This window comes from Carcharhinus amblyrhynchos, chromosome 29, assembly GCF_965287045.1.
Source record: "Carcharhinus amblyrhynchos chromosome 29, sCarAmb.v2.hapA, whole genome shotgun sequence".
NCBI classification, from domain to species: domain Eukaryota; kingdom Metazoa; phylum Chordata; class Chondrichthyes; order Carcharhiniformes; family Carcharhinidae; genus Carcharhinus; species Carcharhinus amblyrhynchos.
This window is the reverse complement of record NC_137352.1, coordinates 6,921,451-6,934,527: the sequence shown is the minus strand read 5'-3', so window position 1 is coordinate 6,934,527 and position 13,077 is coordinate 6,921,451. Positions and strand designations below refer to the sequence as shown.

Genomic DNA, 13,077 nt, shown 5'->3' with positions numbered 1-13,077 from the left:
AGGACAAGAACATTTCAACTGGATTTCATTCTTGGCCGAACTAAGAGTTGGCCATTTAGCACGGAGGTGAGAAGAACCATCTTTACTCAGAGAGTGAATCCTTAGAAATTGAACATCCTATAGGCATGTCAGTGCTCAGTCATTGAGTCTACTACAGACGGAGGTTGACAGATTATTCAAGGCTAAAGGAAATTATTGTACTTGAGTAAAAGGTGGTGGCGTAGTAGTATTGTTGCTGGACTAGTAATCAGGGTAATGCTCTGGGGACTCAGGTTCAAATCCCACCATGGCAGATGGTGAAATTTGAATTCAATAAAAATCTGGAATTAAAACTCTACTAACGACCATGGAACCATTGTCGATTGTCATTAAAAACCCATCTGGTTCACTAAAGACCTTTAGGAAAGTAGATCTGCCATCCATACCTGGCCTACATGCGACTCCAGACCCATTGAAATGTGGCTGATTCTTCAATGTTTTCAGGGATGGGCAATAAATGCTGGCCCCTGCTAGCGAAGCCCACATCCCATGAATGAATGAAGAAAAGAGGGGACAGCGGAGTTGACCTAGAAGGTCAGCCATGATCTTGTTGAACGGTGCAGGATGCCTGAGATTTGAATGGACTATTGTCATTCCTATTTCTGATCATCTTTGAAGCACAAATGCATAACATTCATTGGTTTTACAGGGATATTTTGTCTAAGGATGGCAGTTCCATCAGCTACTTTGCCAATTTTAAACTAATTTCAACTGTCAAACCATCAATACAGGAGTAGGCGGCACCCTTTCTGTGCCTGAAAACAGGTGATGTGCCATCATATGTCTAGGTCAACATGGCTGTGTTTGATGGTTTTAACAGGGGGAGGAATGTTGGGCAGGGCACCAGAAAAGTATTCTGTTCTTCAAAGAGTGCAGTGGATCCCTAAACCACGGGGTAAATGGTGGTTAGGCTCAGACAGTGGAACACTGGATTGAAACATTAATCCAGGGTGCTTAAGGTCTCCATTGGAAGTTGATCCAAAAGGACTTTCAGCGAAGGAGAATCTGACACCACAATATCTTGCTTTTGCGAAGCACCTTTAATGTAACAAACATCCTAAGGTGCTTCACACAAGAATTACTAGCTAGTATTTGACAACGAGCCACATGAGGAGATTGTCAGCTCAGGTGATCAAAGACTTGGTCAGAGAGGCAGGCTGTGAAGAACCTCGGGGAGCGAGAGTGAGGTGCGGGCGGGGGGGGAGGTGCGCATGGATGAGAGAAAGTGGGAGACAGAGATTTCCAGTGTTTAGGCAACTGAAGGCATCAATAGTGGAGCAATTAAATCAGTAATTCGCAAGGGACCAGAATTAGAAGAATGCCAATATTTCAGAGTTTGGAAGGGGTAAAGGAGGTCATAGAGATCAGGAGACATGAGGATTTTAAAAACAAGGATGTGAATTTTAAAATCGAGGTGTTGTTGGAGTAAGAACCAATCTATTTGATTTGATTTGTTATTGTCACATTTATTGGTATACAGTGAAAAATTTTCTTTCTTGTACACTACACAAAGAATGCTGTTCATAGAGTACAAAGGAGAGAGGGAAAGGAGAGGGTGCAGTGTTATAATTACAGCTAGGGTGCAGAGAAAGGTCAGTTTATTATCAGATAGGTCCATTCAAAAGTCTAATGGCAGCAGGTAAGAAGCTGTTCTTGAGTCGGTAGTTATGTGATCTCATTTTTGTGTCTTTTTCCAACGAAAGAAGGTGGAAGGGAGTATGTCCAGGGTGTGTGGAGTTCTTAGTTATGCTGGCTGCTTTTCCAAGGCAGTGGGAAGGAAGCATGGACAGAGTCAATGAATGGGAGGCTGGTTTGTGTGATGGTCTGATCTAAATTCATAACACTTCAGGTCAGAAAGCTACAACCGTAGCACCAATGACTATTCACCTGGACAAGCAAGATCAGCAAATGGAACAAAGGATAGTGGAAAGGTCCATCTTTTACCTGCAATGAGTTGTGGTAAATTATCATTGATGTACATCAGACAATAAGCGCTGGCGTTCCGTGATCCTCCATATGAATCTCGTTGCAGCTCTTCCCACGATGATTCTGCTACTGAGACATCATTGTACTTGAGCCACATGTTCTGGCTGTGGTCATAGATGTATGCCCAATAATGCCCAGCTGAAGCCTGACCTTCGTGCACAAGCACTGCATGAAGTCGATAAGGAACCTAATTGACAAACAAGGAGGCATCATTTCATTCTAAGGCAAAAACCCTATCTGTAGAGAAACAACCAACACTGCAGAAATCGACCGCAATGTACCATGCTTGCTCAACCATCTCCACAGTTACAAAAAGTGCATTATGAACCCAAAGCCTTATTCCAATCTAGTGGAGTAACTAATGCTAGAGTACAAATCACCAGCGCTAGGGCTAGGATGTTATCAGGATCTGTGGCTTTTGCTGCGTCCATTGGTGTACCCGACCATTTCTCAATATTATGGGGGGTGGATCAAACTGATCCACTGACACCTGATGGTGACTTCATCAGGAAGAAGCAAAGGCCATCATGATGATCGGCACACCTAGCTGAAGATGGCTCCGAACGTTTCAGGCTTGGCTTTGGCACTCGTGTAAGATTCTCCCAACATTGAGGATGAGGCCAGCTCTTTCCATTGCTTGCTTAATTATCTACTCTTATTACCTGAATAGCTGTAAGTTGGGAAAGGGGAGTGTGCAGCGGGACCAGGGTGCCCTCATGCCTCAGTTGCTGAGGGTGACCATGCAGGTGCAGCAGGCGATAAAGAAAGCAAATGATATGTTGGCCTTCATTCGAAAGTTGGCCTTCATTTGAGTATATAGCAGGGATGTGTTGTTGCAATTATACAGGGCCTTGGTGAGGCCACACCTAGAATATTGTGTGCAGTTTTGATTTCCTTTTCTGAGGAAGGATGTTCTTGCTCTCAAGGGAGTGCAGCGAAGGTTTACCAGACTGAATACGGGGATGGAGGAACTGATGTAAGAGGAGAGATTGACTCAGTTACGATTGTTTTCACTGGAGCTCAGATGAACAAGGGGTGATCTCAGAGACTTATAAAACTTTAACAGGACGAGACAGGGAGGATGTTCCCGATGGTGGGGAGTCCAGAACCAATGGTAACATTCTAAGGCTACAGGGTAGACCGTTTAGGATGGAGATGAGGAGACATTTCTTCACCCAAAGAGTGGTGAACCTGTGGAATTCATTACCACAGGAAGTAGTTGATGTCAAAACATTGAATGTATTCATGAGTACTTGAGGTGAATGGAATCAAAGGTTATGGGGAGAAAGCAGGATTAGGCTATTGAGTTGGACAATCAGCCATGATCGTAGTGAATAGTGGAGCAGGCTGGAAGGGCTGAATGGCCTCCTACTGCTCCTATCTTCTATCTGTCTATGTTTCTATGTTACTGTTCGTGAGTGGACCTGACTGCGCTTTTGAGCTGCCACAGCTCTAGCTGAGACCAGCTGATTCAGCAAGAGTTAAGGGATCTGAATCCAGGACCTCCCAAATCTGATTGGCAATAATGTGATGTTAAAATGACCAAACACACTGAACCAAAAGAGGAGACCAGCATATCTTTTTTTCACCCAAGGCACTGACTGCTACATGCACCGAAGAAGTAAATTGTGAATTTGATCTTTACCTGACACATTGAGCTGTCCATGTACATCTGCTCAATTGACTGTGAGACCTGTGTGATGCTGTCCTTTAGATCTTCAAAAAAAAGATACAAACAAATTAAAAGGCTGGTTGAGTGAAGCGGAGCTGCAATTCTCAAAGTCATCTGGTTCTAGTGAAGGGTCAAGAACCCAAAACGTTAACCCTGTTTCTCTCCACAGATGCTGCCTGAACAGAATTACAAAACCCTACACTGCAGAAGAGGCCTTTCAGCCCATCGAGTCTGCACCAAAGCACAAAATGCCCTGACCTGCCCCACCTAATCCCACTTGCCAGCACTTGGCTCATAGGCTTGAATGTTTTGGTGTGCCAAGGACTCACCAAGGTATTTTTTAAAGGATGTGAGGCATCCCACCTCCAACACCTTCCCAGGCAGTGCATTCTAGACTATCACCACCCTCTGAGTAAAAGCGTTTTCTTCAAATCCCCCCTAAACCCCTCACTTTTAACTTGTGTCAAAGAACAAAGAACAATACAGCACAGGAACAGGCCTTTCGGCCCTCCAAGCCTGCACTGATCATGTGTTCCTAACTAGACCATCTGTTTGCATCCCTCTATTCCCAGTCTGTTCATGTGGCTATTTAGATAAGTCTTAAATGTCCTAAAATTAATAACTGACCCTTAAACTAAGGGGAACAGCTGCTCCCTATCCACGCCCTTCATAATCTCAATCAGGTCGCCCCTCAGTCTTCTCTGCTCCAGTAAAACCAACCCAAGCCTATCCAATCTCTCTTCATAACTTAAATGTTCCATCCCAGACAGCATCCTGGTAAATACAGCTGAACATTTCCAGCATTTTCTGTTTTTACTTCAAATTTCCAGCATCTGCGGTATTTCACTGTTACATTGGATTGCAGCATGTCTCATGAACCATTCCTTCCAGTTGCAGTCACGCAGAGATTTCTGCTTGGCTCTCGGTCTGTTTACCCGCAATATCATGTTCAACCTCTGCCCTCCAGCGCTGAAGGCAGTTCTCGAAGAAGGTGAGCTCTTCTTCCGTGATGTGGCGAGGTGCAGGGTGTGCCGGCATTTCCATGGAAGGCCGGGTCTGGGTGAAAGGCTTGTGCACAGTTGCACGTTGTGGTTGGGGTGTGTTCGGGGGGCTTGTAGCTTCAGGGGTCTCAGCAATCGACAATTCTGAGGAACTGAGGAGAAAATGAAACAGTCATCAGCATATACGTATTATGAAGTTCAGCGCCACTTAATTCAGTTGTGGATGAGCGCAGATGCAACAAGATGGGGTGATGGTGCAGTGGTATTATCGTTTGACTATTAATCCAGAAACTTAGCTAATGTTCTGGGAACCCGGATATGAATCCCGCCACGGCAGATGATGGAATTTGAATTCAGTAAAAAAAACAATCTGGAATTAGGAATCTACTGATGACCATGAAACCATTGTCAATTGTTGGAAAAGCCCGTCTGGTTCATTAATGTCCTTTAGTGAAGGAATCTGCTGTCTTTACCTGGTCTGGCCTACATGTGACTCCAGAACCCACACAACCATATGGTTGACTCTCTACTGCCCTCCAAGGGCAACTAGGGACGGGCAATAAATGCTGGGCCAGCCAGCGATGCCCACGTCTCAGGAATGAATAGAAAATTAAAAACTCAAGAAGCTCAACACCATCCAGCAGAAAGCATTTTGCTGAATTTTGGCACCCCATTCCCACCACCTTAAACACAACATTTCCTCCCCTATCAATGCAACATTACAGCAGCACAGGCTGCAGCAACCCACCAAGGCTTCTAATATCAGCACATTCTAAACCCATAATCTTCACCACCTAAAAGCATAGGGCAAAAGGTGCATGGAAATCATCATCAGTTTCTCATCCTTCCACAAGTCACACATCATCCTAATTGGGACAAATAGCACGACGTTTGTTTATTGTCATGAGATCAAAGTCTCGGAACTCCCTATCTAACAGCACTGTGAAAGTGCTTTTGCCAGACAGGCTGCAGCAGTTGGCTAAGTTAACTCACCATTACTGTCTCAGCAATGCCTGGAGAAAGGCAATAAAAGCTAACCTTACCAAAAATGCCCGCGCCCGGAGAATTAATTTTTTTAAAAAAGTCAAGTTTCAACTTCCTTCCAAATGATTTCTCATTCCCCGCCCCCCCCCCCTCCCCCCCCACCTCTCTGTACGCTTGTGTCCATTGATTTTACATGGCAAACTCAAATTGAAGGCTGTAGACTCAGCACACTGAACCTCGCCCTGGCTGCTTTGTCACTCGTCTGTGAAGCTTCAAGGTTCTTAACAGTAAAGGCATGGCATGAATACATTTGGCCACACTTGTCCCGACTGGAGTACCTGGTTTGCATCGCTGATGCCACGTTAGTGTTAGGATGAGATCGTGTTGAGGACATTGGCAACGTGCCCACAATGTCCTGAGTGGGGGGCACACATGATGGCTTGGTCTTGGTAAACTCCCAGACATACTGTAGCATGTCTGCCAAGGGGTAACGTTCAGGACCAGATCCATAATTCATATATCTAAAAATGAGAAGGAAAAATAGGGAAAATATCAACTCCTTTACACAGAATTTATAGGCCATTTGGTCCAACTGGTCCATGATACTGTTTATATTCCACATACACCACCTCACACCATACTTCACCTCACCTCATTCAGATATCTTTCTGTCCTTTTTACCCTCATCTACTTTTCTACCTTCTCCCTAAATGCATCTATGCTGTTTGCCTCAATTACTCAATGCGATTGCAACTTTCACATGCTATCTAACAGCTCCGATTAAGGAATTTAACACAATTAGTAACTGGGTTAAATATTTATTACCCTTTGTTTCAGATTACCTCAAGTGAAAATACTTTCTCTGCTTATACCCTATCAACCCCTTTCATAATTTTAACTCATTTCTCATATCAATAATGATTTACTAATAAGATACTGTCGAGAGATACAGAGCAGAACTATTTTTCTCTAAAATAACAAATGCTTTTGGACCCTACATCTTTTCAATGATGTTAACTTTAAGAGGGATGTCAAGGCTTTAAAGAAGTCAGAAAGAAGATTTACTAGAAAAGCAATTGAGATGGAGGGTTTCAATTATGCAGTAAGGCTAGAAAAGCTGGGATTGTTCTCAAAGCAAAGAATGCATAGGGGAGAATTAATAGAGGTGTTCAAAATTATGAAAGGTCTTGATGGGGTAAATAAGGAAAGATTGTCTTCGCTGCCAGAAGGGTGAAATGATGCACTTTCAGTTTCATTTGTGAATACAAAAAGGATTAATAAGAAAACAGCAGTCTCGTGGCTCCCTACATTTCTTCTGTCCAAGAGACTTCAACCCCATTCTGAATCACATGGGGCAATTACCCCATTCTGAGTCTCACTGGTCCCCCAAGCCAGGTGACCTTTACTCTGCTGCGTTGCACTCAAAAGGGACAATCACCACAGGGAGTCAGTAAACAGAGGTAATTGGCAAAACCAGCAGGGGAGTTTTTTTTAAACAAGCGAGTTGTTATGGATCAGGAATGCACTGCCTGAAACAGCGGTGGAAAAAGATAATGAAACAAATATATCTGTGAGGGGCAAAGAGTTTACTGTCATAAAAAGAGAACTGGGTACATAATAGAAAAGGAAAATATTGCAGGGCTGCAGAAAGAACACTGGAATGGAACAAACTGCATATCACTTTCAAAGATCCATCACAGACTAGGTTGAACAGCCTCCTTTTGTGTTGTGTGCTTCTTTAGTAACATCAATTAATATTCCAGAAGACTGAGCCTATAAATGCTCTTGCCTGAGGCAAGGTGAATGCTCCCGGGTTGCTTGGGCTCACTTTGAGACAATATATTCAGTGATTTCTCAGTTTGTGCACGTTGCAGTTGTTCTTTATCATCATGTCACTTCAAAAGGGGAAATGCAGAACATTCTTTATGGTGGTGTAGAGGAAATATGAGCAGCAGAATGGAAAAGATGCTGCTGATACAAAATTATTTCACTTCAGACTATTAATGATTCAAATTGGAGAACTTTCTCATTCCCGAGTTGGTGAACGTGACTGCATAGCTCTCTGTCAGATTGAGTGGCAGTACCTCTCCAGTCGCTGCTGTAGGACAGTTGACTGTTCTTTCAGCCTCTTAACCTCATCCCTCCTGCTGCGTGTAAGTTCCTTGTTCTTATGTAGATACCTGAGCATATATAACCAGAAGGGTATCATTGTACAGTAAAGATTCCAAATGGCTTATTCTTTATAAAGAGGATGATGGCCACCATTGGTATTCAACTTCCTCCCCCCTCCCCAGATGCGCACATCATAGGCCTTTCACAACTTAAGGATATTCCAGAGCATTTCCCAGCTAATGAGTTACTAATGAAGTCACTGTTGTAATGCAGTGAAACACAACAGCAAATCAGTACAGCAAAGTTTCACAAATAATGAGAAGGTAATGACCAGATAATCTGCTTTAGTGTCAGCTGAAGGACAAAAATTGGCTCGGACACTGGGAGAATACACCTGTTCATTTTTAAATAGGGTCACAAGATCTATGTGTCTGCTTTAGAGTCCAAATGGGGCTTCAGTATGACATGCATTCTGAAATACAGGAGGGTATTCTCCTCAGCGTGGCACTGGAGTGCCAGCCTGAATTACACATAAATTTCTGGAGAGGGCTTTAAACTTGCAACCGTCTGACTCAATGTTCAAAAGAGAATAATTAAAACAATTTGAAATGTGTCCACTGGATTCACACCTTGACACCACCCCACCACCCCCCCCCCCCCCCCCCCAACCACTGAAGTCACACCCACCTTCAAGCTTCTTCAATAGGATGAAGATTTCACTCCATCGCCAAGTGCACAAGTAACAGCAACAAGGAGGGACAGGATTCAACCTCACATCTGTTCACATTTCAGATGAGAAAGCTGAGTTTAGTAGATCTAATTAAAGTCTAAGAACAATTGGGAAATTGGGAAACAAATTTAGACCTCCTGTAGCCCATAAAAATGTGGGATCTGATGTCTGGCCATTTTAATTGTAAGCTCAGTTAATGCAATGCACACAGTCACATGTAGACCAGACCAGGTAAGGATGGCAGATTTCCTTCCCTTAAGGACATTAATGAATCAGATGAGTTTTTTTTGACAATCAACAATGATTTCATGGTCATCAGTAGTTTCTTAATTTCAGATTTTATTTATTGAATTTAAATTCCACCATCTGCCATGGGGGATTCAAACCCAAGTCCCCAGAACATTAGCCGAGTTTATGGATTAATAGTCTAGTGATAATACCACTAAGCCATTGCATCCCCTGGACCCGCATTAGCCAATTTCAAAGACTGTAATTAAACCTCTGAACTGTGCTGAACAATCATCATACCATCTGCAATGTTTCCTACATTCCAGAACTGATCAAACTTGTAAAAGAAATGACTTCATTGGCTGCAAACCACTTTGGTATTTCCCAAGGTTGTGAAAGGTGGTTATGTAAATTCAGGTCTTTACATTTTTATATTTGCAGATGTAAGTCTATCCATCTGCAACATCAGATAATTCACTCTACACAGAAGATTCTCTCAAGGGATTTGCAAGTTATCCAAATTAGGTTTAAAATTTCATCGATTCCTATTACACGTTTATCATTGCTCAGCAGATTGACTCACCTGTCCATATAAATAATGTGAGGAAATTCCAGTTTCTTGTGAATTTTTTCTGGTCTACCCAAAGACTGATTAAACTCAAATCTAGAGAGTTCAAAAGTCAATACAGGAGGTAGCTTTGTAAACCAGTTCTGGAAAGGAAATGGGCAGAATTAAATACATGAGAGAGTTTAAAGTTCATCATGTATTTGCTAAGTTTACAACAGTATTACAGAAAATCCTCAGGTAATTCACAGATTAATCTAGAAGGTAATGGGCAAAAAAACTTGCATATTGATAATGTCCCTCATTGCATCTCTTTAAGAGATTGAATTGCATAGGATTGGGACAGGTGTATTGACATGGATAGAAAAGCGGTTGGCAGAGAGGAAACTAAAAGTAGCAATTAAGGGGTCCTTTTCAAATTGGCAGGCTAGTGGGGTGCCACAGGGATCAGTGCTGGGACCCCAGCTATTCACAATATACATTAATGATTTGATGAGGGAAAAAATGTAACATCTCAAAGTTTGCAGATGTTACCAAGTTGGGTGAGAGGGTGAACTGCGACGAGGATGCAGAGATCCTTCAGCATGATCTGGATAGGTTGGGCGAGTGGGCTAATCAACGGCAGATGCAGTAAAATTTGGATAAATGTGACGTCATTCACATTGGAACCAAAAACAAGGCGACGGATTACTACCTAAATGGCTGTAAATTAGGAGAGGAGAGTGTACAGTGGGATCTTGGCATCCTTGTGCACGAATCGCAAATGTAGCGGGCGGTAAAGGCGGCAAATGGTATGTTGGCCTTCATTGTGAGAGGCCTTGAGTACATGAGCAGGAGTGTGTTGCTGCAATTATACAGGGCCTTGGTGAGGCCACACCTAGAATAATGTGTGCAGTTTTGGTCTCCTTTTCTGAGGAAGGATGTTCTTGCTCTCGAGGGAGTGCAGCGAAGGTTTACCAGACTGATTCCAGAGATGGCCGGACAGATGTATGAGGAACGATTGACGAGGTTAGAATTGTTTACGCTGGAGTTCAGATAAATGAGGGGGATCTCATTCAGACTTATAAAATTCTAAAAGTACTAGACAGGGTAGATGCAGAGAGGATGTTTCTGATGGTGGGGATGTCCAGAACCAGGGGTCATAGTCTGACGATACAGGGTAGATCATTTAGGATGGAGGTGAGGAGACATTTCTTCACCCAAAGAGTGGTGAGCCCTTGGAATTCATTACTACAGGAAGTAGTTGACACCAAAACATTGAATGTATTCAAGAGGCAGCTGGATGTAGCACTTGGGGTGAATGGGATCAAACGTTACGGGGAGAAAGCAGGATTGGGCCACTGAGTTAGTTGATCAGCCACGATCGTGATGAATGGCAAAGCAGGTTTGAAGGGCCGAATGGCCTCCTCGTGCTCCTACCTTCTACGTTTCTACATGATTTGATTCCACCGTCGCTGTTAAACAGGCACATCTACAACCACAAACAGCAGTGTGATGCAAGATCAGTTACGGGCTTAGAAATTTAACATTGATTGGTGGATGCGGGGGGACGTGAAAGTCAGAAGCAAGGTAATCCCTGCACCCTTTCATCCCAGTGTTTCTTTAATTTATCCTTTCATGGGGTATGAGAATCACTGGGTATTTAATGCTCATCACAATTTTTCTTTGGAAAAACATGTTTATTCATAGAATATTTGAAATAAGCATCTCAAATGGTCATGACAGTAAAATGCAATGATATTCACATTTTCTGCAGAGATCAAGATGCACTCTGAGGTGCTTGAATACAGGAATGAGAACATTACAAACATTTCAATACTTTTGTTACAAGGAGTACAATGCTGTTCATAGGAGATCGGAGCAGGAGGAGGCCAGTCAACCAGTCAACCCTGCTCTGCCATTCATCACGATTATTGCTGATCGCCCAACTCAACAGCCCACAGAAAAATTATATACATCAGTCATGTTGCACTCTGACGTGCTTCAACAGTTACATCAACTAGATACAGTCAGGTTTAAGCTTACAATCTCTAAGGGGTTTTACCTGGTTACCAGCCCCTCAGTGTACATCGGCTGAAAGTCCTTACACGATAGTGACATCTCCCCCATTGTGCCTTGGTAGCAGCTGCATCACTAATTGCCCTTGAGAAGCTGGTGGTGAGCTTCCACATGTGGTTCTTCACTGTAGTTGGTCACAATTCTGGAACTCCCTCCCTAACGGCACTACGAATGTACCTACACCACATGGACTACAGCAGTCCAAGAAGGTGGCTTGCCACCACAGTCTTGAGGATAATTTATAATGATGCCACACCCCATGAACAAACACTGGGCCCCAGGCCTCAATTCTATGAAGACAAGACTTTGTCATAATAATTTAAGCTTGGTGCATTACATTGGTGCCATAAAGGAATCTTTGATACAGGTTTCTCAAAAATTGGAAAGGATGTTCCCACGAATAGGAGAAACTAGAACCAAAGGGCACAACCTCAGGCTAAAGGGACAATCCTTTAAAACAGAGATGAGGGGGAATTTCTTCAGCCAGAGAGTGGCAAATCTGTGGAATTCTTTGCCGCCAGAAGGCTGTGGAGGCCAAGTCATTGAATGTCTTTAAGACAGAGGTGGATATGTTCTTGATTAATAAGGAGATCAGGGGTTATGGGGAAAAGGCAGGAGAATGGGGATGAGAAAAATATCAGTCATAATTGAATGATGGAGCACACTTGCTGGGCCACATGGCCTAATTCTGCTTCTTTGTCTTATTGTCTTATGGTTAGGGGCCTTTCTTTCTCTCTCAGGTAGGCAGGGTGGAGATACAGGGCCAAGTCCAGTAAAGACTATGCACACGAGCTGCCAGCCACTTCTCATCCCCAGCACGTACCATTCAGAAGACAGCTCACCTCTTGGCCAGATGTGACTGACTGATCCGAGTGCAGTGTCTCTATCTCCCCAACCACCATGGCGCCTTCCAGACACTCATGGAGATCATTGAAACCATTAACCTGCAGAGGATACTGTCCAAATGTTTCAATGTTGGAGAACATTTTGCCTGTAACAGTGGCAGAGGGAAATAAAGAATCTCAGCCTGTTTCACATGATCCACTTGTTTACAATGGCATGATGCAACCCAATATTCAGAAGCAATTGGTTCATATTTTGTCAGGAACACAGTGAGTGCATTTTTGGTCACATCAGATAAAACTAGTGTTAAAAACAAAGTTAAAAAGTTATAAATGAGCATTTGCAGAAAATGTGGTCAGTCAACTGTCTGCCATTTGGAGGACTTAGTTTCGAGTTTATTTATTAATGTCACAAGTAGGCTTACATTAACATTGCAATGAAATTACTGTGAGAATCCCCTAGTTGCCACATTCCAACGCCTGTTCAGATACACTGAGGGAGAATTTAGCATGGTCAATGCACCTAACCAGCACGTCTTTCAGACTGTGGGAGGAAACTGGAGCACCTGGAGAAAATCCACACAGACACGGGAGAACGTGCAGACTCCTCGGAGGACAGTGATCCAAACCAGGAGTTGAACCTGATGCTGCAAGGCAGAAGTGCTAACCACTGTGCTACCGTGCTGCTCTCTTAGAAAATATGTTCTTCCTGTACAGTTAAAAATATAATGAATATATTACTGTACTACTGTTACAGAGAATTTTCAAATATCACCATGGCATTGTGGAATTTAAACTCAGTCAATTAAATAAATCTACAAAAATAAAGCTTGTATCTGTGATGCTGACTATGAAACTTC

At 43.1% G+C, this 13,077-nt stretch overlaps 1 protein-coding gene across 1 annotated transcript in view; it reads right to left on the bottom strand.

The window, feature by feature from the left end:
- Window positions 1-13,077, bottom strand: part of usp28 (ubiquitin specific peptidase 28) — an 89,295-nt gene that overhangs the window by 26,921 nt on the left and 49,297 nt on the right. Inside the window, exons 10-16 of the mRNA XM_080214688.1 lie at window positions 12,218-12,366; window positions 9,336-9,463; window positions 7,767-7,862; window positions 6,021-6,203; window positions 4,633-4,850; window positions 3,671-3,741; window positions 1,984-2,212 (exon numbers count right to left, since the gene is read on the bottom strand). Coding sequence (XP_080070814.1) covers window positions 1,984-2,212; window positions 3,671-3,741; window positions 4,633-4,850; window positions 6,021-6,203; window positions 7,767-7,862; window positions 9,336-9,463; window positions 12,218-12,366 — 1,074 coding nt within the window. The remainder of the gene's footprint in view (window positions 1-1,983; window positions 2,213-3,670; window positions 3,742-4,632; window positions 4,851-6,020; window positions 6,204-7,766; window positions 7,863-9,335; window positions 9,464-12,217; window positions 12,367-13,077) is intronic.